This window comes from Nesoenas mayeri, assembly GCF_963082525.1.
Source record: "Nesoenas mayeri genome assembly, chromosome: 6".
Taxonomy (NCBI): domain Eukaryota; kingdom Metazoa; phylum Chordata; class Aves; order Columbiformes; family Columbidae; genus Nesoenas; species Nesoenas mayeri.
The window spans coordinates 2,560,845-2,587,606 of NC_137545.1; the positions used below are offsets into that span (position 1 = coordinate 2,560,845).

The 26,762-nt window shown below is 40.1% G+C and overlaps 1 protein-coding gene across 1 annotated transcript in view; it reads left to right on the top strand.

Moving 5' to 3' along the window:
• LOC308041718 (neurobeachin-like protein 1) overlaps positions 1 to 26,762 on the top strand; it is a gene marked incomplete at both ends in the record, with an annotated part of 53,140 nt that overhangs the window by 13,425 nt on the left and 12,953 nt on the right. The window contains 28 exons of the mRNA XM_080346621.1: positions 110 to 233; positions 1,080 to 1,165; positions 1,469 to 1,558; positions 3,271 to 3,439; positions 4,486 to 4,619; positions 6,201 to 6,360; positions 6,457 to 6,559; positions 8,338 to 8,494; positions 9,062 to 9,220; positions 9,572 to 9,731; positions 10,033 to 10,121; positions 11,387 to 11,968; positions 12,490 to 12,665; positions 13,025 to 13,178; positions 14,618 to 14,746; positions 15,974 to 16,279; positions 16,384 to 16,533; positions 17,555 to 17,712; positions 18,298 to 18,422; positions 19,987 to 20,113; positions 20,659 to 20,807; positions 21,659 to 21,792; positions 22,591 to 22,692; positions 23,348 to 23,443; positions 23,546 to 23,670; positions 24,879 to 25,019; positions 25,116 to 25,246; positions 26,459 to 26,568. Coding sequence (XP_080202747.1) covers positions 110 to 233; positions 1,080 to 1,165; positions 1,469 to 1,558; positions 3,271 to 3,439; positions 4,486 to 4,619; positions 6,201 to 6,360; positions 6,457 to 6,559; positions 8,338 to 8,494; positions 9,062 to 9,220; positions 9,572 to 9,731; positions 10,033 to 10,121; positions 11,387 to 11,968; positions 12,490 to 12,665; positions 13,025 to 13,178; positions 14,618 to 14,746; positions 15,974 to 16,279; positions 16,384 to 16,533; positions 17,555 to 17,712; positions 18,298 to 18,422; positions 19,987 to 20,113; positions 20,659 to 20,807; positions 21,659 to 21,792; positions 22,591 to 22,692; positions 23,348 to 23,443; positions 23,546 to 23,670; positions 24,879 to 25,019; positions 25,116 to 25,246; positions 26,459 to 26,568 — 4,326 coding nt within the window. The remainder of the gene's footprint in view (positions 1 to 109; positions 234 to 1,079; positions 1,166 to 1,468; positions 1,559 to 3,270; positions 3,440 to 4,485; positions 4,620 to 6,200; positions 6,361 to 6,456; positions 6,560 to 8,337; positions 8,495 to 9,061; positions 9,221 to 9,571; positions 9,732 to 10,032; positions 10,122 to 11,386; positions 11,969 to 12,489; positions 12,666 to 13,024; positions 13,179 to 14,617; positions 14,747 to 15,973; positions 16,280 to 16,383; positions 16,534 to 17,554; positions 17,713 to 18,297; positions 18,423 to 19,986; positions 20,114 to 20,658; positions 20,808 to 21,658; positions 21,793 to 22,590; positions 22,693 to 23,347; positions 23,444 to 23,545; positions 23,671 to 24,878; positions 25,020 to 25,115; positions 25,247 to 26,458; positions 26,569 to 26,762) is intronic.

Below are 26,762 nucleotides of genomic sequence, written 5' to 3' on the forward strand. Positions count from 1 at the left end.
CTCTTAAGTGATTTCCTCACCAGATTAGCAGAGCTGAAGTTGAATAGTACCATACAGTCATCTCACTGCTTTTTAATAATGACCTCCTTACTTTATGTTGCTTAACCAGCACAACGTAACTATTGTTCATATGCCTGGCAAGAGGCCCTTTGGTCAGAGCCTCGTGTACATCTACGTCAACGGGCAGCAGAAGGTCTCTGCCCCACTTCGATTCCCTGCCATGAATGAAGTAAGTTCAGCTTCTGAATCATACCCTGTCCCGACGCGCTCTCGTGGAACACTGAGAACATAGTTGGCTTTTTTCATTTTGGAAATTGTGTAAGAGCTTAAGATAGCTTAGCCTACTGCTAATAAACTGCCGTTCAACTTTGAACAGTGTCCAGAGTATCAATTTGGAATATAACCATTCATTGTTGCTTGTTTAGTCATCTCAGTTTAAAAATGAAATAACAGATTACCATGATTAGATTGTGGGGTTTTCCCCAACATAGTTACCTGAGAATACTGACATAATTTATGATGGGTAATCGTAACAAACCACACATCTGCCCTCAGGATTCATGTGACCGTACTTAATGAGGAATATTCCCTGTTGTTTTCAACAGTAATGGTTTTTTACTTGTATTTTCTGTATGTTCCCTTAATAGCCTAATCTCATGCCTGCTTTGTTAGCTGGATAAGCAGTTTACACACAGTTAATCTAACCATCTGAACGTGTCCTCATTTAGCCTAAAAAAAGAAAAGAAAAAGGAAATATTTTGCATTACTAAACAAAAGCTCTCTTGAAGGTTACTAATTTTCTGAACATTTGAGCTTGATGACAGAGATTGGTGACAAATACGAGGTAGATATTTGTAAAGAGAGAAATATTAGATCTGTTTGAATGTAAAAAAAACAACCCCTTTGTATAGTTTAGGTATGGTTTAGAATATCCTATGTGTTGCAACGAAGCATAGTAGTATAAAATCTGTGAATTAATGAACTGCATTGATATCCAGTGTATTCTTAAATATATATGTTATAAAGATATACTTGATGTATCATTTTAGATGTATATATATATATTTATATTTTAATAGGTCCAAACTGTTTAACTCCATGGAAGTCTCAAGAGGCTGAAGTAGCAGATCTCCCCAGTAAGGTTCTTCTTCATTATACACCAAAGGTATGAAATAATACATAGCTTCTCTGTGATTTCACAGCGTGCAGTAATCTCAGAATATGTTCTAGATGGTCTCTTTATTTTTTTTGCTGTTGCTGTTTCGTAGAACAGGTGAGCATACCATCTTTACACTGTGCTTATTTTGGGAAGATAAAGAGCAATAAGAGCTTGCTTAAACTGTAGTCTTTAGCAGAGATAAAAGATTTTTCTCTTGTCTGGCAAAAGAACAGAATTGTCTTGTACAATTGTGAATGTCAAATCTAAGATAACATATATGATGTTTCAGCCTCTTCATTTGTTTAACAGGCCTGCAGAAACCAAATTTGTCTTGACCTGTCTGCAAATCTTTTCCATGGAAGACTAACTGGAAACAAAGTAGTAAACTGGGACATCAAGGTAAATGCATACTGAAGAAGCAGAACCTGATGTAAATACGGCAGTGGAAGTTGTGTATGTTCAGCTAACTTTTGGAATGCTGGAAGTTATTATCATACTGCAAATGACATTTAGCAGACACAGCATGTTTTTTGTAATGGGCATGAATGGGTTAATCCTGTAGCTGGAGTAGTATTACACTTATTGAGAACTTACAAGTCCTACTGCTCTTAATGTCACAGGTAATGCATTAAGTTATATTGGTAGCTGACTATTCTTCATAACCTATTCAATGCATGTTGCATATTGAAAGCATTTCATCATCTCTAGGGAATTCTGTCATGGTTTTCTTACAGTCTTAAACTCTGAATTAGATTAAGGTTAGTGGGGTTAAGTTAACACTTGGGACTTTCTGCTATGTTAGACATATAAAAAATATTATAGAATTACAGATGACAAGGTCTGGAGTTAAAATAGTACAAGAATCTAGCATTTTTTAAAGAGAGAAGTTAATGTAGTTATCTTATTTACTTTTGGTTTTGGGTTGGCACAGTCCAAAAGCCTCATTTCAGAGAAAACAACAAATATTCACTGAAGTGTTGGACCTTATTCTGTCTCTGCTGTACACTAATTGACCAATACTTTTTCCTTACTATTGGATAAATTGGGATATCTGATTCTTACAAGCTATGCAAATCATCTTTGTTTAACTTTTGCTAGCAGTTGTAATCACAGCAATACTGTTATATTAGTATGGGAGCTTAAGAATTAACATTTTCTGGCTAAACCTGCTTGTAGTTTCCTGCTCAAACACTCCGTTATAGCAAAACTGTCCTATATCTTGATTTTTGTTTTCTAAACCAACACATAAGGTCCTTACGTCCTTCTGATAAAGCAGTTAATTTCATAGTCTCATGCCACTGACGGTATTATATGTCCATTGGATGTCTTCTGTGTAAAACAGCAAATAGCCTCTACTTGCTACTTCATGGAGAAGAGGAGGAAACCATGAAACGCACTCCAGCTTAATAAATACCACCATGTACCTGTTTGCTTATTTGTTCCCTGATCACTAGCACATATGAATGTAAAAATCAGTCAGGCTTGCTCTGTGCATGAGGAAATCAAGTTATGTGCAGCATCAGAGTTTGATCCAGAAACAGTGACACAAGTAAGGATTTATTTATTTTAAATTTAGGTAGAATACATCCACTTTTGTTTTATAGGCAGAATCTTCGATTAAGGGCTCTTAGCTTTAAGAAAAAATGAAATCCAAAGTCTGAGTGTAGAAAACTTGTCACTAGAATACCACTTTCTTATTTCTTTAAGGAAAAACGTATGTACAAATAAATAATCTACTCTACTAGCAAACTCATTACTGAGGAAATATTGTTGGACCTACACTGTGCGTATGCTGATTTATGGAGATTAATGTTAAGAAAATTCAGACTCTTGCTAGTTGATTTTGCCGTGATACAAACAGTTTGAAAAGGCTGAAGTTTGTTCTCTTTGCTCAGTAGTGAGAAGAGGGGTGGGTGCGGAGTGCTTGTATCTCTAGCTGTATGTTGTGAATACAGGTTTTAGGAGAATCATTCATTAACAAACATGGTGGGGTTTAGCACCCTCTTGAGGAGAAAACCCTGAGGTTCCTTTTATTTGGAGGAAATTTCTTTTGCATAGTTTTGGGGGTTTCATTTTTGCTGATGTTTTCCCTCCTTTTTCTCTTGATTTAGGATATGATCAACTGTATTGGTGGAATAAACGTGCTGTTTCCACTGCTGGAGCAGATCAGTTTTCTTGGTGCGCCGATACCTGAGAAGCCTGAAGGGAAAACTCTCCCTCCAGAACTACTTACTCCTGTAGAGGGAGACTGGGTGGTGATGCCATCCGCAAAGGCGTCAGGTGGGCAAGTACAGCTGAACTGAAAGGATTTTTAAGATTGATTTAAAGTGTCTTTCTGTGAGTGACAGAAAGCTGTTTGATTGTGTGCTGGCTTTTTTAGTATGCAAAGCTGAAAGGCTCTTTCTGTTCCTGGGTATCTGACATGGATGCTGAATACTAGTTCAGCACTATGTAAAATTAACTTACTAGCATATTTCAAATATAGTTATGTTTAATAGCATATTTTTCCTTTTCATAGTTTACTATTACATTAGTGTAAAAGTGTGCAGGTTTAAAATTGCTGTTCTGAAACGTTTGTTCTGATTATTTTGAGAAATTATGTTTGATGCAAAACCTACTAATATCAATAATAAGAGCTTTCCTACAACTCAAGCACTGGGTCCAAAAGCCACACAAAGACTTAGCAGCATCAGCACAGTACTGTTTAGCCATTAGCCAAACTTTTATGTTCTTAGGAAAACGCTCAGACACCTACCTCTTCCACACGCTGTCAGATTTTAGTATTATATTTTCTAGAAAATGAAAAGAAAGCTTTAAGAATAGATTCTTTAAAGCTGTCCTAATATTAAGAATGAACTTTCATCTCAACAGAAACCACTGGGAAATCAGACCTTGCAAGGAAAACACACATTTTTTTTGTTTCAAATATTAGATGATGAAGTAAAGTAAATAAAATATTTTTGTCTGTCTGTTTCATGGCTAGAAAGTGTCACTTTGCAACTCCAGAGGGAGAATAACTGCAGCATACGTAAAATGTTGTAACTGAAAGAGAAGTTTGTCTGTAACCTAGGGCCAGATGGATAAAGCAACTGAAGTCAAGACTGGGGTGACTGGGGTCACTTTATTCTGGAGCAGCATGGAATGTCTGTGACTCTGCCCTGGAAAAATGTAAATACAACCTACAGCTAGGGAATGAACAGAAAAAGAGTTGAAACATTCAGGAAATAGTGAGGAATACAAACTCTTGATTTTACTTCTTCCCCTCTACTTTTATGCAGTGGTCCAACAATAAACCATGAGGCTTTGGCTACTGTTCTGTTTTGCAGAAGCTCGCCTGGAGGAGAATGTTGTTGCAACTTTCATCTTGATGATAAAACACTTTATTCAGAGACACCATGTCAATCAAGAAAATCTCATCCACTCCCATGGAGTTGCGACCCTAGGAGCCTTGTTACAGAAGGTGAGCACGTTTGAATCACAGAATCACAGAATGTCAGGGGTTGGAAGGGACCTCGAAAGCTCATCCAGTCTAATCTCCCCACCGGAGCAGGAACACCCAAATGAGGTTACACAGGAAGGTGTCCAGGCGGGTTGGAATGTCTCCAGAGTAGGAGACTCCACAACCTCCCTGGGCAGCCTGGGAGTGTTCTGTTGGATCCTGGTAACAGTGTTCTGTTACCCTCATCAGGAAGAAGTTTCTTCTCAAATTCAAGTGGAACCTCCTGTGTTCCAGTTTGAACCCATTACCCCTTGTCCTACTATTGGTTGTCACCGAGAAGAGCCTGACTCCATCCTCCTGACACTCACCCTTTATATATTTGTAAACATTAATAAGGTCACCCCTCAGTGTCCTCTTGTCCAGCTCCAGAGCCCCAGCTCCCTCAGCCTTTCCTCACACGGGAGATGCTCCACTCCCTTCAGCATCTTGGTGGCTGCGCTGGACTCTCTGCAGCAGTTTCCTGTATTTCTTGAACTGAGGGGCCCAGAACTGGACACAATATTCCAGACGTGGTCTCCCCAGGGCAGAGCAGAGGGGCAGGAGAACCTCTCTGACCTACTGACCACCCCCTTCTAACCCACCCCAGGTACCATTGGCCTTCCTGGCCACAAGGGCCCAGTGCTGGCTCATGGTCACCCTGCTGTCCCCAGGATTATACTGGAACCTGGGGTTGTTCCTGCCCAGATTCAAGACTCTACACGTTCCCTTGTTATATATCATTAAATTTTTCCCCGCCCAACTCTCCAGCCTGTCCAGGTCTCTGATGGCAGCACAGCCTCTGGCGTGTCAGCCACTGCTCCCAGCTTGGTGTCATCAGCAAACTTGCTGACAGTCACTCTATTCCCTCATCCAAATAATTGATGAATATATTGAATAATACAGGCCCCAGCACTGCCCCTGAGGCACTGCACTGGATACAGGCCTCAACTGGACTCTGCCCCATTGACCACGACTCTATGGCTTCTTCCCTTCAGCCATTTCACAGTCACCTCATTACCCGCTCATCCAGACCGCACTCCCTCAGTTTAGCTGTGAGGATGCTGTGGGAGACTGTGTCAAATGCCTCAAGTCAAGGTAGATCACGTCCACTGCTCTGCCATCATCCATCCATCTTGTTATGTCCTCATAAAAGTCACTGAGGCTGGTCAAGCACGACTTCCCCTTGGTGAAGCCATGTTTGAGAAACATCCTTAGAAATGGAAGTTAGGGATGAGGTCCTGATTTCTTGGAAAAGTTCTTAGTTTGGCCAGGATGCGAGGGTCTTCAAAGGTCCCCTTAGTACATACTTTTCTTTCTCATGTTTCTGAAAACAGAGAGACATGAGAAGCTGGTGTTTTGTCTTTTTTTTATGTTCTGCTTTTTTTGTTATAGATACTCTGTATGATTCTTCAAACTACACTGGGTTTGTGTTTATTGTATTGCTTTAATGGAAGAAGACATTGCTGTAGAAGACAAAGAATCCCAAAATTTGGCTTGAAAAAACATGAAGTTTGTTAGGAGATTGAATATTTTGAATGCTAACAGCTGCTGTTATTTTGAAAGGTGCCAAGCAACTTAATGGATGTGAATGTACTGATGGCTGTGCAGTTGCTGATAGAACAAGTTTCAGTAGAAAAGAACATGCAGCTTTTGCAGCAGATGTATCAACACTTGCTTTTTGACTTCAGTATCTGGAACAGCGGGGACTTCCCCTTCAGAATTGGTGAGCTCTGCAACTTGGGCAACTGTGCAAAGACACAGTACCCTTCACGTCACATAAACCTTTATCTGGGTTCTAATAGAAAACTTTATATTGTAGGGCATATACAGTATCTTTCTACCATTATCAAAGACAGTAGAAGAGTCTTCAGAAAGAAATATGGTGTGCAGTTTCTTCTAGACATACTCAGGATTTATTATGGGTATGAGTTTCACCTCTTCTTAACTCCTCCTTATTTTATATTATTTTATGTGGCTGTTGTTTGTTTATGTTTGTTTGTTTGGGGGTTATTTTTGTTTGGTTTGGGTTTTGTTGGTTTTTTGGGGGGGGGGCAGGAGGGGGGTTGGTTTGGGTTTTGTTTTTTGTTTGTTTTTCCCCAACATCCCAGTGAGCAAATTAATAAATAAAACTGCAGGTTGACTTTTGATTGTTGATTTAACTTTCAAAATTCAAGTTTTTTTTTAAATTTTTCCACTTAATTTCCTACTTTTCCATGACCTTAATTTTTATTATAGGCTTATATAAAATTTAGGTCAATGACACTAAAAACACTTGGAAAGGTTGTTAACAAGTCCTTCAACAAATATAACAAGTCATCAGCAAATTTGGTGATGACACCAAGTTGGGAGGGAGTGTGGAGCTGCTGGAAGGCAGGAGGCTCTGCAGAGGGATCTGGATAGACTGGAAAAACGGGCTGGTTCCAATGGGATGAAGTTCAACAAGGCCAAGTGTCGGGTGCTGCACTTTGGCCACAACAACCCCCTGCAGCGCTCCAGGCTGGGCACAGAGTGGCTGGAGAGCAGTCAGGCAGAAAGGGACCTGGGGGAACTAGTGGACAGGAAGCTCAACAGGAGCCATCAGTGTGCCCAGGTGGCCAAGAAGGCCAATGGTGTCCTGTCCTGTATCCAAACCAGCGTGGTCAGCAGGACAAGGGCAGTGATCCTTCCCCTGTGCTCTGCACTGGGGAGGCCACACTGGAGTATTGTGTTCAGTTCTGGGCCCCTCAGGTCAGGAAAGAGATTGAAGTGCTGGAGCGGGTCCAGAGAAGAGCAACAAGACTGGGGAAGGGACTTGAACACAAGCCCTATGGGGAGAGGCTGAGGGAGCTGGGCTTGTTTAGTCTGGAGAAGAGGAGGCTCAGAGCTGAGCTCAGCACTCTCTAGAACCACCTAAAGGGCAGTACTAGCCAGGTGGGGATTGGTCTCTTCTCCCAGGCAGTCAGCAATAGGACAAGGGGCCATGGGCTTCAACTCTGCCAGGGGAAATTGAGGCTGGAGATGAGAAAGGAATTCTGTGCAGAGAGAGTGGCCAGGCATTGGAATGGCTGCCCAGGGAGGTGCTGGACTCACCGGCCCTGGAGGTTTGTAAACTGAGATTGGACATGGCACTTAGTGCCCTGATCTAGTCAATGGACTGGAGTTGGACCAAGGGTTGGACTTCATGGTCTCTGAGGTCTTTTCCAACCCAGTTGATTCTGTGATTCAATCTTGTAATTTTATCAACAATGCAAATTAAGTCATAGATCATTATCATTATGAAAAGAGAGGGTGTTTATCATTTTAAGCTATTTTGGTTTTTTATAGCCTTGTAGAATTTGAAGTAGGACTTTTTTAGGAATTCAAAATTTTAGCTTTCAGTCTTGGTGATTTCTGTCTGTATCTGTATGAATGTAGTTATGTCATTGAGGAAGATTGGCTAGAGACCTTGCTCTTTGCTTTAGAGGGTCGGGGTGGGAGGGACCTGAAATCCTGACCTGTATCCAGATCAGTCCAAGTCTACATTTCTGGGCCTTATAGACTTGGTAAGTCTGATCTACTATTTCTTATTACTGTTCGGTTGCCTTACTTCAGTAGAAATTGGTGACTTGTGCCATGATATATAGGTAGGTGAAAAAGTACAAAATTACAAAACTAGCACAATGAAATTACTGTTAATGAGGCATGAAGAACTTCCTTTGCTTTTCCTGTCTGTCATGTGTAGCAGTGGCTGTAAAGACAGTGATTTGGCTCCTGATGACCTGAGAACAATACGGACGTCCCTCTATGGACTGATCAGGTATTTCCTGAGCAAAGGTGGAACACATGAAGAAATACAGAGCATCATAGGATACATAGCTGCCACCACTGAAGAAGAGCAGATATCCAATATGGTCTATGTTAGCTGTTTAAACTTTACGCATTTTGGTTTTGTTGTTTGGTGTTTAGAAATCTTGTGTCTAGTGTGCTTAAAAGAGGGGGGAAAGTGTTATTAACACAAGCAAAGTGTTATTTGATGCTGAGGCAGGTTATAGGAGCACACTCAAAAGCTGACGGTGCTCTGCAGATGGCCATACTTTACAGGTTATTTTTTTTCCCTGAAGGGGGCAGAAAGAACATGATATGTAACACTGCCATTAGAAAAACTCTCTTAATTTACTAAACCAAATTAACTGGACTTCAACTCATCAGAAGTTGTAATGATGTCATTTCTATTTTGTAAATGCCAACTGAACTTGAACTCTAATTACAGTTTGATATAAGGTGTCCTATATGGAGGAAAAAAAGGTATCCAAAAAATGTAATTTTAAATGGAGTAATATTGAGTAGACAAAATGTCTATTTTGTAACAAGCCAAAGGCAAAATTTCAAAGCCAATAAAACGTCCCCCAAATGGAGTATGCAGTCTGAATGAGCTGTGGATTAGTTTAGTTGTCTTAATTTTATAGCTCTATGGAATTCTGGATGTTCTCTTCAGCCTACTTCATTCCAGCCCAGCCCCAGACCAGCTTTTTTTATTGCTCTTTGAACCAGGGAATGCTGATATTCTTTACGCTCTGTTATTGCACCAAAGATACTCTGACAGACTTAGAGAACTTGTTTTCAAGGTAATGAATTGAATTGTATGTTCTTAAATCGATCAATCGAACCTAAATTTGTGGTTTTGTCTGTAGTCTGACACTGCAGACGTGCATGCAATTGCAAAGATACTCATCCTCCACGTTTTAATTTTTTCTTTTCTGTTCTGTTAGCTATTCTGTTTACTGCCATAGTCGCAATGGAATTAGTGTTCTCTTAAAGTATCGATACCTTTAAAAAAACAGTCCATGTTGCTTGAGTTAGCTTACAAAGTAAACTTAAAAACAGTGGACCAGCATGTTATATCATACATATGAAGATGTAGAGGTCTGGATGCTCCCTTGTGCTTATTTTGCATTTGTGTGTGCTTTTTCTTGCAGATTGTGGAAGAGATGCTAAAATGCACTAAAGTTTATGAACGTAGTAAGCACCGAATGAGACTCAGGGAGGTGGGGTACTCTGGACTGGGGCTCCTTCTGAATGAATCTGCGCTTACTGTTTCTCTTATTAAAAACCTTCTTAACCAAGTTCTGTATGCAGGTAATTGGCAAGTGTTGTGTCTACCATTAATAAACTCCTCCTGCTCAGAGGCAAACTTATTGATTTTGTTTGTTTGTGCTTTGTTTTGTTTTGTTTTCAAGGAAAACCAGAGCTGTTACTTTACAGAGCTTTTCTATTCAAGGTTCCCATTAGTCTCAGCTAATATTGTGTTAGTTCCCTGAAGTTTGTTCCCTTTATTACCCCTGAATGTAGCAGTGACCTCCAAGGCAATTTGTAATATTTAGCTGTCACATTCTCTTGCAGGATATAATTAGTGTTGTTTTTTCTTTCTGCCCTACAGATCCTGCTGTGAATTATAAAGATCTCCTAGCTGTAGTACATCTGGCTCATAGATCAGATATAAACATGAGAGTGGTCATCTGCAGAAAGGTTGGTAGTCTGCTTTAAACAGGAATACTGTCCCTTAAGCCCGTAAGCTGTACGGAATCCCAGGATGTCAGGGGTTGGAAGGGCCCTGGAAAGCTCATCCAGTGCAATCCCCCCATGGAGCAGGAACACCCAGCTGAGGTTACACAGGAAGGTGTCCAGGCGGGTTGGAATGTCTGCAGAGAAGGAGACTCCACAACCCCCTGGGCAGCCTGGGCCAGGCTCTGCCACCCTCACCAGGAAGAAGTCTCTTCTCAAATTCAAGTGGAACCTCCTGTGTTCCAGTTTGTACCCATTACCCCTTGTCCTGTCACTGGTTGTCACCGAGAAGAGCCTGGCTCCATCCTCCTGACACTCACCCTTTGTGATATCTTAATTATTTGAGGCTTTATTTGTTGCTACTGCTTTCGTTAGCAATGATTTACCTTAAAAATGAAGCCCATCTGTCACTTAATGTTGAATTTTCTGTATCCCAGTCCTTTTAAGAACCAAAACACAAAGCAAAGCCTCTGTCATGATTCTCAAATAGCTGTATTTTCTACAAGTTAGAGATTGTAGACTCCTTGAGATACTGAGTTTTCTCAAAGGATGCGTAAGACCATGATCAAAGTTTTGTATTCTTAATATCTTTTTCGAAATAATATATTATGATTCAAAAGAGTGGTTGTGGCTGCAGGGAAGAGATAGGGAAGAAGCAGCGACTTTTTCTAAACCAAGCTCTCTCTGACTTTTATTGCCGAAATTAGTAGTAGCAAATGTAGCTGTGAGGCACTATATTGTCTATTAAGGTTTCTCAAAGTGAAAAAAGGGAAATTATAATATACATTATCGGAAAGCTATTAATATTGCAGCTTTCTTACTTTTATCTATTGAGTAGTTCCTAATCAAGCGTATTTTCTGGTCTAGATTTCTTTTTTTGCAGACTAATGGCTGAATTAGGATTATTTGTTGGGATAGTTGGCTTTTGCTGGAATTGGTACAGAAGAGTGGCTGGAATATGAGGACTTAGCAATATGCTTTGGAAGCTTTTCTTCCCTGCTCCTGAGAAATTTTTCTTTATCCCTTTTTTTTTCCAAATATGCTATTTCTAATGAGAAAATTATTTTATGGCTTGTTTGCTTATTATTAACTGTTTGTGGCTCTTTTACAAGAGCCTTAAAAAAGGCAAAAAGTTGTAGATTGTAAAATGTCTAATTGCAAAGCTAGAATGAATGCAGTGACCCACCAAAATTAATGTATAATCATGGGATATCTTCTGCTGTCCTCAGGTTTTGCACCTTTTGCATTCCCAGCTGGATGCAGCACAGCAGATTTCTCAGCAGTTGGGCTGGCAGGACACTTTGATTCGACTGTTCCTGAAAGAAAACTCAGTTGTCCAGATTGGCTTGAAAGAGACCAGGGCTGATTCCTCAAGGGAAGAGGAGAAAAAGCTTCCTGCTGAAGAGCTTCAGAAACATCAACCTGATAAGACAGAGGGAGACAAAACTGGCAGCTTCGCATGTGTTAATGGTCTGTTTGATCAGTGGAGTTTAGAAGACGCCAAATCCCTGGATGTCCCTGCTCATTTCTCTGTCATGCCACTGGAAGATGCGTCCACAGCGGAGATGTCTTTTAGGCTGGAGGAGCGGGAGGAATTGTGGCACAGCAATCCTTCACATTTGAGCTTAGATCTCTCCAGTGTTGACTCTTACGAACTGGCGGACGTTGCAAATCGGCTGACAGACAGTCAGCCCAGCACACCCTCACCCATAGAGAACACAAAGGCGTTCTCTGGGCAGCCCGACAAAGAGCTGGCTCTTTCAAATGATGTGGGCTTTGCCACCGATCTTTCTTTATTTGAAAACCAAGGAGTAAGTAATGCACTCTCTATGTGGTTAATTTTTCCAAATGTCTGCAATTGCTGTTTATTTTTTTAATAATCTTCCTAATGCATAATTATTGTAGGGTTTTTTTCCCCCTCCTATCTTCCAACAGAAGAGCAAACAATATAGCTATTTTATAGGGGTACTTCCTTTTGTAACATGTCTCCTTTTTATGGTTCTCTGGTTGGAATAGCTTTGATGTTAAAACAAAGAAAACTACAAACTCCCCCCTCCTTCTATATTTCAACATCCTTTACCTTCCAGAGGAGGCATAGAGCAGACTAGAGGTCAGGTTGAAATAATGATGTAGGAATCAAGTCAGTATGTATTACAACATACAAGCAAGCCATGGTCTCTTATCTTTGCATTTGCATGTATGTGGCCATTGGACTTTAGACTGCAGAGTTTTCAAAAATACCGAAGCATGCAAACGTAGACTATGATGAAGGAGAAAGGTTTTGGAGGTTGTCTAGACTAGAAGGGCTGTAAATATTTCTGTTCTTTTGTAGGGGGGTGATACTGAACTCATACAGTTACTTACCGACATCCTACTGTGTATAATGTGGAAAGGCATTGAAAAATCTGATGCTGCTGCTTGGATTGAGCGAGGGCAGGTGTTTTCTGCACTGACCAAACTGGGGATGTCTAATGAGTTGCTGCGACCTTCTGATGAAATAAAACTCAAGTGAGTGTCCAGTTCAAGGATGGATTGTTTCATCTCTTTTGAAGGAAAACAGGGAAAGGGGCTTTAGTGAAGCAGGGAAGGGGCGGGTGTTTCACAACAAGATGTACTTTTCTTCACATACTGTCAGAAGTATATTCTGCTACCGATTTAGTGGTGTCGCATGGTGATAAGGTTTTGAAAATGTATCGCTGGTTTTGTGAGCTTTTCGAAATCTCTTTTACCTCATTGACTTATCGAGAAGATGACACTTATGTCACTGCAGACTAACATGCTCAATTAAATACTTAATTGGATTTTTTTTTAGGCCACTTACACTTAGAACGTATAATAATGACTTTGGGATTTTGTTTTCCATGCAGCTTGCTGGAGAAGATGTTAGAATGGTCAGTCACTGACAACAGAGATTCAAAAGCTCTCCCTGCACATGCTGAAAATGCCTTCATGCTCTTGCTAATTGTACAAGACTTCCTGCAGGCAGAAGGACTAGTTAATTCAAATTTATGGACAGAAAAGGTACAGTAACTACATAATGGAAGTACTGTATATGGGCTGAAATACTACTGAAAAAGTTGTCAGCTTGGATACTGCTGTTCCTTCTAGGCTTGTTTTTAAATGGTAGATACTACAGAGTGAGTGTCTGCAGTGGAATGGGTTAGCTTGCCCCTTAAGGAGTAAAAAAGCGTGAATACTTACCACAGGGAATATAGTTAATTTTGCAAATTAAATAGGCCTCTAAGTGGTGGTACTCTTTATTGAAAATCCAGGTATTTTTCAGTCTGGAGAGGTATTTAGAAAATGTAGGAGCTAATGAAACAGTGTCAGTTGTAGCCTAAGCAGATTTTGCACCGTTTATCAGCAGGTATGATGCATTGTATGTGTCCTGATTAAAAAAACCAGCCAAAACTCTGCTCTCAGTTGCAAGCTGAGAAATGTCACTTCTGGGCTTTGACCCCTATTGGAAGTTCAACATAAGGTTGTGCATGTATATGCAAATAGCTCAATTTTCTAGATCAGAGTCAGAAACGTGAGATCTGTGGAAGAAAATTACTAATCAACGCAATAGGTAACGTAAAGGAGATTTCTGCCATCTGGCTCTTTCTCCTGCCTTTTAGATCCCCATCATTTGCCTCAACATTTGTGTCGTTTCTGGCAGTAGTCTTGTTTCCTTTGCTGAGCTGTCATTGCTTTTCCATTTTTCAGGGCTAAAGGGGAGAGGCATTGTATGGAGCCACCACCACTCTTTTACATTTCAGTAATTTATTAGGGAATGCATGAAGGTATAGTGGTTTTAAGCAAATACATCTGGATAGTGAAATGTGCCATTTACCTGCAAATACCTACCCTGGTGTAGAAATACTGAATAGAAAGGATTGCCTCCTATATATTTTTAAAGACATTTATAGCTTGTTACACAGTTTCAGGTGTTTCACTAAATCAGATATTCATGAAGGAAGCCTTGTTTTCCTTCTCAAGGCACTCTGTGCATTGCTATTGCTGGTAAATTACTAGCATTACAGTCAAATAATTTAAAATACAAAGCAAGAGAATGAAGTCCTATCTATACTAAAGGCAGAAATTGCAAGTTGGTGTGAGATCTGTGCTATTTAGTAATAGTGTCTTTTCCGTTGTAGTAATCCTACTTGTGGAGTCTTTAGCTTTCCTAAGGAAATGACATTTACTGGACGTCAATTATAGGCAAAAACATATGCATATATACCACATGTTGGTTTTGGCTTTATTCAGGGGAAACACTTAAGTTTACTGTATGGGGCTAGAGATATTTTTTTGTAGTCAGGAATTGTTTTGCAGTGCGGTGTTCTGGGATAATTTTCTGGATTTGGGTAAGTTAGAGCTGTGAACACAGCCTCTTCTTCAGCTAGTTGAAATGATTGTGTTTCCAGCTGGAGTAGCTGTTGTGAATTTTATTTCACGCCAATCTGTTTTTGCAATAGCTCTTGGAAGAACTGGTGACTCTCATGGACAGCCTGTCCGTCTGGTACTCTGCTGGCCCAGAGGCAAACAGGCTTTCACAGGTACAAGTCCGGTTGCTCCTTGGATTCATTGCACAAGATAACTTACAGGTTGGTGGCAAATTCCTACTAGTAGTGCTGTGTTTTAAGCGCGTGGTTGTTGTAACTGTTGTGGTTTATGGGTGTCGAGGTTTTGATTGTGGGGTGACAATAAAACCGTGGCAGATGTATTGTTAACCTCCTCTCCCCCACAACTTCTGCCTTCAGCTCCTCCCTCTCCTCCCTTCCCACTCAGCACAGGTGATTGGGAGGGAAAGAAGGAGGGAGAGAAGAGAGTTGGAAAAATTAAAGATGTTTTACTAATGCTACTAAGAAGAATAGAGAAAATAAAACAAAATGTACAAAACCAATCTTGAAAGTCCCGGCAACTGCAGAGCCGGCACCCGAAGTCCTGGACTGGACTCTGCAGCCAACCGGAGCTGGATTCAGTCTGTCACTAGGCCTCAGCTGGCAGGGATGACTCGCAAGGTCCTCTCCTAATGTCGGCCACAAGGAAAAGGGACAAGAGTCCTCGTGATCTCCCATTTTTATATTTAGTATCACATGAATGGGATGTTATACTAAGTTGGTCCATTTTTGGTCACCTGTTTCTCCTTGCCCCTCTCGTGAGATGTGCATCCATCCTTATCAGTGACCTTGCATACCGTTGCTATGTCTACCAAAATATGTATCTGGCTTTTCAGGAAAATGCAGCTAATAAGAAGGCTTTAGCTGACATCTAGTGAGTCTGATGGCAGTCCTTCCTCCTTGTACAGGGAAGATGTTTGCCTTAATTCTTACCATTTGCAAATTTACTCCGCAGTCTTGCCAATGTGCACCTTCCGAGCATGAGAACGAGGTAGAGGCCAAGCTGTTGGAAGCTGGGACTATGTAGGCACTACTAGTGGCAGTAAGATAGTGATTCTGATTGTGACTTTTTGTTTCTACCATAAAATACATCTATTTGTAGTTTAGGGTTTATGTATTTTTAAGTGCACATGAACCTGGACTGTTCTGCCAAATCAACATTTGGAGCAAAGTTAGCAGGGCTGTGCCTGGAATGAGCCCTTCAGAAAAGCCAGGCCTGTTAGTTTATGTTTGGGCTTGTCTTAATGCAGCTGTTTGTGGTTGCAGTGGACTCAGGTTCGGTCTATTACAGGATGGATGAGTGGTCAGTGTCCATATTTGATGGATGTGTGCCTTAGGCTTCCCAGGATGCAGCCAGAATATGTCCATATTCCTGTGCTGGAAATCACTATTTTGAGTATTGCATTCATTTTTTGTTGTTTTTCTGTGTAGGTCTGTGCTATGGCAGCAGCCAAACTAAACACACTTCTTCAGACCAAAGTAGTTGAGAGCCAGCCCGAAGCGTGCTACATCCTGGGGAAGCTGGAAGGCATCTTGAGTAGATCAATTGAAAAGAAGACAGAAACTTACTCATTTTTGATTCCCCTTGTTCGGACATTGGTATCCAAGATTTATGAACTTCTTTTCATGAACCTACATCTCCCTTCATTGCCTCCTACCAATGGCAGCCCATCTTTCTTTGAGGATTTTCAAGAATACTGCAGCTCTGCTGAGTGGCAAGTGTATATTGGCAAATATGTAAGTAGTAGATTATTTTCCATCATTTTCCCTCTCTTTTTAGCCATGAAAGCAGAGAAACTCATTGAGAAATCACATTGTGCTTTTCGTTTTGCTGGAACCAGATTATTCCAAATATGAAGCAGTATGAAGAGAATTCATTCAGACATGATCACGAGCAGATGACACTTTATTGGAGGGATTGTTCTGAAGCATTTATGGTGAACATGCACAAGCGAGACCGGGAGAGAGGAGAAAGTAAGCTTAAATTTCAGGTAAGGTTTTGGAGTGAGTGCAAGTTTCTCTTAGAAGTATCTTGGGAGTTGCCTTCTAAAAGATGGAGAAACTGAATTCCAGGATGCTCCAATTCAAGTGATTGCAGGCAGGTTGATTAGTTTAAGATGTTATGGGCAATGTGACTTGATACACTTGTAGGATTTTCTTTTAATTATGTTCTTTCTATTTAAGAGTCCTATCTGTAAGCAGATTTATTTAAGAACATGAGGCCTTTCTCATAGTGCAGCAACCTGGAATTATGCTCAGATATAAGCTGCATGTTCTTTTACTTTGGTTTGAATTATTAAAATCTCTTATCCATTATGAGATGAGTCAGCGTGTGTGGTGTGTGTGTATGTTTTGTTTTGTGTGGGTTTTTTCGTTTGATTTGGTTTCGTTTTGTTTCATTTTTGTTTGGGTTTTTTTTTGTTGTTTTTGGTGGTGGTTGTTGTTTACCCTATTTCAATACAATGAAAGTGTTTAAAATACTGAACAGCTCCTATTTAACATTAAACTTTTGAAAAAACTGTTTCTCAACTGACTCAGTTTAGGCAGTAGAATTAAGCAGTAATTACAGCAAATATAGCTAAGTTACATTTCTCTTGTGTTCTCTTTGTCTACTTAATAAGGATCCTTATAGTAAGTCCTCTTTTATTCAAGTAGCTAAAGGAAGGATAGAATGAGAGTCACATTCTAGAACAGGAGTTTAAAGAAAAATCCTACGTGTTACAATAGGATTACCATACTGACCACTTTTCTGATGACGAAGAATTCTTTTCATATGGATTCAGAATTGATAATACTTTCTTCACATCTTAAAGTCAAAGTCTGGTGCCATTTCTTCCAGCACTAAGCTTCTTAAAATTTTCCTTGTAAGCATTACCTTAAATCTTCAGAAATTTTTACCGCTTAGGCTTTGTTGTTCCTTCTTAATTGGTGAGAATCCTTGCAAGCCACAAAACTGTGTTTTCAAAGGTCAGAGTTATTTCAGTGCTAGATCTGTTTTTAATGGTCTTTCAGGAGCATTTTCTGGAACCGTTCGGCAGAAAAGCTCGACAGGAAAATCTGCGCTACAACAGTATGTTAAAGCAACTTCACGGTCAACACACAGCTACTCTGAGACAGTGGAGAGCAGCCCAGCTCTACCTCCTCTCTGAACGTGGCCCTTGGGCTGAGATGTAAGAAGTTTTTAAATCAAACTGTATATGATACTTAAAAGGAGTTTGCTCACATGACTAACTTAACTGTTTCATGTGAACCGTGGCAGATTGACTCCGATAACAATTCTTGAGACGTGAAGTTAACATTCAGTGCATCTTTTATAACGTGTCCTGCATTTAGTTACCAAAATGCAAAGTTTCAAGCATAGTGCTGAGGTAGTTTTCTGGGTACTCTTGCCAAGTGACCAAAAAAATTAGTTATCAGTGAAGTGATTGCAAAAACTTTTTGAGACATCCTACAGATAGGTGGCTCTGCTGGAAAAGAGATAACAGACTTGTTAATAAAGACTTTGAGTTATTATGCGTTAAGTTGGTTTCAGTTTAAAATAATAATAATAGAAAATAAATACTGTTTGCAAAGTACTTTAGGTTCATCAGAACTGCAAGATGAAATATGAAATTAAAACGCAGTTTATTGCTTTTCTGTTTTACAATGTACAAGTGGATGACCAGTATTTTTCTAAATATGTGCTGTTTCGTAACGAATTCACATAGGTCTTTACCTTCTTTTAACTGTTTTTATGGATATTCTTGTATTCCAAGGGAACAGCATCCTATTCACTGGAAACTTTCAAATGTGGAAAATTTTTCACGTATGAAACTAAAACTGGTGCAGAATTACAACTTCACCTCTCATCAGGATGCTAGTGACCTGAGAGATAATTTAGGTAAAGTTGGATTGTATTTGCTATTTCCCTTGGGATTCTTCAGTCTTTACTGAAGAAAGATACACACTTTACTCTTTGTATTTAAGAATTGTATTTAAATACTCTTTGTATTTATTTCCTCTATAGTAAAATATGTGACGTAAGAGTGGTACTTTCACCTGAAACACCATCTTTCTACTGAGCAGAATTAATTCCCCCTTGTTTATTCAAATGTGAGTTTTTGTGCCAAAAAGTTATAGAAAGTCTTTGGTTTAAAATAAACAGTCACACAGCTTTCTTGCATAAGATTGTTTCAAGAAAAGGACACAATGAGATCAGAGTATGCAGGCACTATTTCTTCACAACCTTTTAGAGCTTATAATTAAAATGTGTAGATATGAAGCACTTTGTTTCAGAAATATGCCAAACAGCAGAGTTAGGGGTGCAAACTGTTATTTAAGTTAGGTGTGTTGGATGTCAAGACTTGAGACAAAAAAAATAACTCTTTTAAACCCAAGTAAGCAAAAAATAAATGCAGTGTATTTCCATGAAATCTGCACACTTTAACCATGTTTGACAGAACACTGCAAAATATTTTGTTGGAAATGTCCACATCAAAATTCAGTTTTCTAATGTGTTTGTGTCTTCCTGTTGTACTGTTACGATTTTATATGTATATCATGTAGTTCAGGGAGTATCTTTAGTGTTCTGCTTCTCCCAAAAGTATCTAAGAAGTCTCGTTATTTTTTACTCAGTTAAAACCAACATCTGGGCAGGAACAACCCCAGGTTCCAGAATAAGTTGGGGAATGACCTATTAGAGAGCAGTGTAGGGGAAGGGGACCTGGGGGTCCTGTGGACAGCAGGATGACCATGAGCCAGCACTGGGCCCTTGTGGCCAGGAAGCCAATGGGACCTGGGGTGGGTTAGAAGGGGGTGGTCAGTAGGTCAGAGAGGTTCTCCTGCCCCTCTGCTCTGCCCTGGGGAGACCATACCTGGAATCTTGTGTTCAGCTGTGGCCCCTCAGTTCCAGCAGGACAGGGAACTGCTGCAGAGAGTCCAGCGCAGCCACCAAGATGCTGCAGGGAGTGGAACATCTCTCGTGTGAGGAAAGGCTGAGGGAGCTGGGGCTCTGGAGCTGGACAAGAGGAGACTGAGGGAGGACTCATTCATGGGGATCAAGATGGAAAGGGTGAGTGTCAGGAGGATGGAGCCAGGCTCTTCTGGTGACAACCAGGGACAGGACAAGGGGCAATGGGTGCAAACTGGAACACAAGAGGTTCCACTTAAATTTGAGAAGAAACTTCTTCTCAGTGAGGGTGACAGAGCCTGGCCAGGCTGCCCAGGGAGGTTGTGGAGTCTCCTACTCTGGAAACATTCAAGCCCGCCTGGACACCTTCCTGTGTAACCTCATCTGGGTGTTCCTGCTCCATGGGGGGATTGCACTGGATGAGCTTTCGAGGTCCCTTCCGATCCCTGACATTCTGGGATTCTGTGTTTTGACAGCAGAAGATACACTCAGGAGTTCAGCTTTCCCAAAGTGTTGTAGCAAACATTTTGTGAGCTGCAATATCTCTTTCTGACAGGTGTGCACCAGACACAGCCTTCTAGTGACTCTCTGCTGCTGGAGGTGGTGAAGCAGGTGAAAGTGAGTGACTTGGAAGATGATGTTCTTGAACTACCAGAAGAAGACACTGCAGCCAGTTCCAATTTGTAAGTACAGCAGAGTAGGACTGGGCATGTGATGTTGTGCGTGCATCTATGTGTGTCTGTGCTCTTGAAGTCCAGCATAGAAGTGGTGCTTCTCTGAGTGATACTTATGTATTTTCTTGCACCATAAAGGTAATAAAACGCTTGTTTGTGGTGTGTCACGTCTGCAGACTTCTGAGTAACCATTTCTTCAAATACTTGTGAAGGTAACTTTAGTCACATGAACCAGGACTTAGCTCTGCTCTGGGCCGGATAATTTAAGCACCCAGCAATTAAATAAGGGAAATGCAGCCTCATGTTTTTGTACTTCAGGGAAGGTCAAGTCCATTGTGCCCGAGACTGAAATATCAAGCCTGAAGAGTGCTGCTATGAAATGGTGTTTTGTAGTCTAGTCTGGAACATGCAAGACTGCTGATGGAAGTACCTTCGTATAGTCATTTATGTTGTACTTTTAATGCCATTCAAATGTAATTATTTTCTGAACTGTACTCTTACCAAGTACCCAAGCAACTGTGTAATCTTCCTAACACTTAGTGGTATTTTTATAGGGATGAGAAGGATGAGCAAAGTCAGAAAGAAAAGCTGATATTGTCTGAAGACTGTGAACTCATTACAGTAATTGATGTGATACCTGGCAGGCTGGAGATCACTACCCAGCACATCTATTTCTTTGACAGCAGCATTGAAAAAGAGGAAGGTGAGTGTGATCAGTGTCTCTTTCTGTTCAGTGCAGTTCAGCATTCTGTTTTCAGTAGGCTGAGCTGGATTTTTTTTGAGACTGAGTGTCAAACTAATTGTGAAGAGACAAGTTGTGCATTGGTACTTGAAATTAATATTGTACTTGGTGATCAGTAGCTGGCTGATCCCTTCAGAATCAAGAATCTGGAATTGTACTTGCTGAGCTGCTAAATGGATTCACCATTCTGAGTATTTCTTTAAAAAATTAACCTATTAAAAAAAATTAAGTTTGACTACAAAATGTCATTACCTCTAAATTTTTGGCATCTCCATGTTCTCCCTGACAAATGTTTCACTTTTACATTGATCAAAAAGTTGTAGTAAGTGATAATTAAAAGGTATGTGAACATCAATCATGTATACTATTTCAGTGAACTTTAATAGAATATACATAGCTGAGTGTGAAAACAGTGACCTGAAATGTTTGACAAATACTGGTAAAATTTTCAAAACCAGTGTATCAAGTAGTTGACCTTTTGGGAACTCTAAACATAAAAGCCTCTATTCAAGCCTGTTTAAGAGACTGAAGGGGGTTGGTTCATATTTTTTATCAACAGAATACATTTATGAAGTGACCTTGATCAGAAAGCAAAAACAATTATACACTCCATCAGATATTCCCTGCTGCCTCTTTCTTTCAGTAGAACAATAGCTGAAGTTACATTTTCCTAGTAAGATGGTTAATCAAGCCGCATATAAAATTGAGCTTTTCTAGGGATAACTCTGGGGTGATTGGAAACGATACTGCGTTATGTCTAAATGAAAAGTTTTTGATATAAGCCCAGTCAACTATCAAAATTGTCTTCCTAGGAGTAGGTTTTGATTTCAAATGGCACCTTTCTCAAATTCGAGAGATCCATTTGCGTCGGTACAACCTGAGGAGGTCAGCTTTGGAGATCTTCCTGACCGACCAAACCAACTATTTCCTCAACTTCAATAAGGAGGTAGGCAGTGGCATTGGCAGTGGATCCTGGCAGCAGCGGCTCCGCTCGTAACTCCAAGAGGTCGCGCGCAAGGGGCGGAGCCTCGACGAGAATCCCGTTTTTTACAGCCTGATCAGATCTGACTGTGGGCATTCCAGGAGCTTCTCTGCACCCCCACCCTGGCTGTGGGTGCCCCTGAAGCCTCCAAACATCCCCCACACTGGCCGCGGGCGCCCAGCGGCTCCCTGGTGCCTCAGTGCTCCCTTCTCTTAATGACCCTGGCCGGGGGCTCTGGGGCCAAACAAAAGCAGCTGTTGGCCTCAAGCAGCAGAGAGAGGGAGATGTGTCTACTCCTTCCATGTCAAAGGAGGGAGGGGGAGAGAGGGGGGCTTGCATTCTGCCACAGTCAGTCTATGAATAGCTCCTATAAAATGTTGTGGAGACTTCGGTTTGTGGGTTTTGTTTGTTCGTTTTTAGCAAATAAACCTTTGCAATAATTTTGTAGGAAAAACATTGGTATAATTTTATTTGAAGAGCAGCAGTATTTCCTAGAAGACTTCTGTGGCAACAGTGATTTTTTTACTGTGTAGCATCTACACAAAAGTGAAAAAATCTGCTTCATGTTATTTGTTGCCTTTGTATCCTGTAATTGAAGGATGTCATGTCCATCCATGTCCAAATGTTTTATACAGCAAGAGATAGAAGTGTTTAAAGCATAATTGTATTCCATTTATTTCACGTTTTAAGTAGCAGAGAAGTTGTTTACTTGTCAGCTTCAGTCTCTAGAATAATTGTTTTATTCGTGCTGCTTTCTAACAGGTACGCAACAAAGTATATAGTCGAATATTGTCACTGCGTTCTCCAAATATTTCTGGGACAAGATCTCCGCAGGAACTTTTTAAAGCTTCAGGTCTGATGCAGGTATGAGACTTCAGCACAAACGGTCTAAAGCATTCCTCTGCTTCCTGAAGGAGTCCTGGAACATCCTGGACTACTGATTTGGCTTTTTTCCCCCAGATGGTGACTGCCAATTTCTGTACCTTCGGTCTCGCCCCTGAACTTTCACATGCATATTCTTAGAACCACTGTGTTCCGTTGTGTACAGTCAGTGAGGTAAACGGATGGAGCAGCCTCTTGTGTTGATGAGATTGTGACAAGGGTTCCAACAAGAGTAGAAAACATGTAGCAGACCTGCTTCTATTTTCAGTCCATGATACTGAGTGCTCATTTTGGAACTTTTTTCACTACATGCATGGATAATTTTCCCTGCTACCTTTTCATGATGGGGCTTTCAATGAAACTCATGAAGATTAAGCAGGAAATATGATCTTAAGGGAATTAGTAACATTGGTATAAAAGGAAAATGTCAAAGTGTCTGTATTACCCTAAATATGGATACATTTTTAAATGTAGTAGATGTGTTCTTAATTTCCATCTCTTCATACCATTCTTGCAGTTGTGTGTCTTTCACTTGCCAGTGCTGTCCTCTGGCAGATAAACACTGCCACAATGTGTAATTGGCAATAGTGGTATCTTTCATGTAGTGACTTCCATTGTATCTTTTTCTGTTTTTCAGAAATGGGTGAATAGAGAAATATCCAACTTTGACTACCTTATTCAGCTGAACACAATGGCAGGACGAACTTACAATGACCTTGCTCAATATCCGGTGGTAATTAAAAAAGAATAATTTTTTGGGTTTTTTGCCAGTTGTATTTTTTCTATTTTGAAAGATGGATTTTTAATCTCAGTTTTATCTTTGACTCTTTTATAGTTCCCTTGGATTTTACGAGATTATACTTCAGAAGAACTGGACCTGAACAATCCTGCAGTCTTTAGAGATCTGTCCAAACCCATAGGGGTGGTAAATGAAAAGAATGCCAAGGCTGTGAAAGAGAAGTATGTACCAGAACACTCCGTTCTATTTCTCTATCTTTTCTGAGCCTTCAGGCTAATAACATATTTCAAAAATAAAGTTGTGACAGTGAAAGTTTTAAAAACTAGTTTTATAACATCACAGGTGCATTTGCAAAGGTTACGACTTGTTGTTCCTACTGTATTCAGATGAGTTAGCTTAGATGGCACTGAAAGGACAAATTTTCAATTGTTTCTGAGATGTGGAGATAAAAACACTAAAACGCTGGAGAAACACTTAAAGACCCAGCAACTTGCAGAGAGAATACTATGTCCCATGTCTGCTTCAAGATAAGGAATGCAAAATCATACTGTAAGTTGAGCTGCCTGTGCTGAGAGGTAACATTGAACCAGAGTCTGTGCTTCCTGCTCTTTTTTTCAAGCATAGATTATTATCTTTGAAATAAAATATAACTCAGTGACTTGCAGCAACTCCTCTGTAGGTAGGAATGACAAGTACTTACTTACACCCGCACATCTGTGTAGCAATCCTTCTTTTTTTGCTAGTGTGGGGAGTGAGTGTGCCATCCGTCATACCACATTGCACCAGTCAGACAGCTTCCAAAACCAACTTTCTTCAGAAAACTTGGAACGTGGAGAATTTTCTTTGAATGATTAGGCTCTGCCCTTGACTGTATTGAAATTGTAGTTAGTCGTACTGCTGGAGAACCAATTTTCTCCTACCAGCCTTGTGCCACTGAGCAATATATCAGCCAGATGGTGGCGGGGCACTGTACAGTGAGGTTGCCTGTAGAAAAGTGTCAATTAAATCTCTTTTCTGCATCTCGACACAGTCACACACACAATCTTTTTATCTTTTTTTTTTTTTTTTTTCTTAAATCTTGCAAGAAACTGTGACAAGTCCCTTCAATAATATCTGTACAGCTTAGTAATATAGGGGGGGTTGTCTGTTGCATTAAGTCATACTAAATCAGTCCTGTCTTGCCCTTTATGCAGTTTCTGACAGCTGATAGCAGCTGCCTAGGGAAGAGTATAAGAACAGGTATGCAAAGGCTTCATCTGGTGTACATTTCTGTCTTTCAGAAGTCTTTTTCTTAGGGACTTTTGAAGTCAGAATTGAAGTCCTCATGTTTAACAAAACACAATGTATTTTTCTCTTATAGAATGCTGTGATCCACATGTCAATCAACTGTAGTGCTCAGTTGTATTTATAAATCTTTATTTTGTTTTAGATATGAGAATTTCGAGGATCCCCTGGGGATGATTGACAAATTTCACTATGGGACACACTACTCAAATGCTGCTGGTGTCATGCATTACCTCATTCGAGTAGAACCTTTCACAACACTTCATATCCAGCTTCAAAGTGGCAGGTATACTGTGAGCAAATGAGCAGCACCCTCATTTTGCTTCATTACCAGTTTACTGAGGGAGTGAACCAAGTCTAACCTGGGATTTCTGATCTGCAGGTTTGACTGTGCTGACAGGCAGTTCCACTCTATTCCTGCTACATGGCAGGCGCTCATGGACAACCCCAATGATGTCAAGGAACTTATCCCAGAGTTCTTCTACTTTCCAGAGTTCCTGGAGAATCAAAATGGTAAACTGACTACGCCAAATATTCTCATAGAAAGCTGTTCTAGTGTTCTTCAGAGAAGAATTGTTACAACCATTTGTGAATGCTGTGGAACACTTCCTATGTAAACTTTATAGTGTGCTTGTAGAAATTACTTTAATCATCATGCTGGCTTCAGATTGTTTAATGAAGACATCAGTTGTGTTAAGCAACAGCCTCAATGTTGTTGATAAATTCGGACTAGGGACTTAAGGATGGCCAAAAATAGTGTTGTTTACCTAATGTAAAATACCAGAGATGATCATTTGGATGTTTGAAAAAGAAAAAAATTACAGCAGTTAATACTGATTAAATAATTAGCAAAAGTTAATATAGGCTAATTAGTATTCTTTTTACTGGGTTCATTGGATGATAGAGTTTGGACATCTTCAAACATGTGAGATCTTTTATTTGCTCTAGGCAACCAACATATTTTCTGCTTGCTACAGTTACCTTCCAATGTAATGTTAAATCACCTGATTTTAGAGCCTTGTAAGGTTTCAGTGCCCACAAGGAAAAAAAAATGACTGATAATGCTGATTGCAAAGACAGCATCCTGCATTCTGATGTGAGACTCCTAGCCAGTTTTTAATTCACATTTATTGCATAGCGAACGGGTTTTCTACCTATTACACAATTTAAAAATGGATTTGTATGTGTGTTGCTGCTAATTTATTCTGCTAGCTACAGTCTACAAGAGTTCTAAGTTATAAAAATTGGAAACATCCAGGTCACACTTTCAAAAGTGATTTAAGCATTTAGAGTCGTTCTAGTGAAACCTGGTGGGATTTAAGACTTCTTGAAGCCTTAATACTACAACCATTTAAACCTGAAAGTAACTTCATTCTTATGAATAACCTCATTGAAATGCTTTGGACTCTTAGTCTTGCTAAAAGAAAGCAAATGCAAATCTGTTTACAGGTAGCTGTGTAAATGATTAGTGCTGCTTTGAAGGCTGAGACTTCAGCTTTGGAATAATTTAGGTACTTCGGACAATTGTTATCCTGTATTATTTAACTTTTTAAACATTCAGGCAGAACTTGCCCTTGGTGGTAGCGTTGCTGGAAATATACATTAAGAATTTTTCAATATCCTTCCCTTGTATTGAGATAGTAATGCTTTTCAATCTTTATTGAGGTATCAAGATACTTGAAATATTTTGTAGTAACTCTTAAAATTCTCCAAATTCTTCACTAGGTTTTAACTTAGGTCAGCTTCAAATATCCAAAGAGGTGGTAAATGATGTTGTTCTCCCCAAATGGGCTCACTCCCCAGAAGACTTCATTTATAAACACAGGAAGGCTCTGGTAAGATGGGGTTTATATGTGTGAAATAATGATAAAGCAGGTACACCTGCACATCGTCACTGTGGCTTAAGTGTGAACTACTGAGACCACATTTGAACTAGAGTGGTGGTTGCGTTTGACATTACAAGTACCGTTAGAACTTTCAGTTAAAAGCGCTGTGTATGTCCATAAAATGCTCAAAAAAAAAGAAGGGA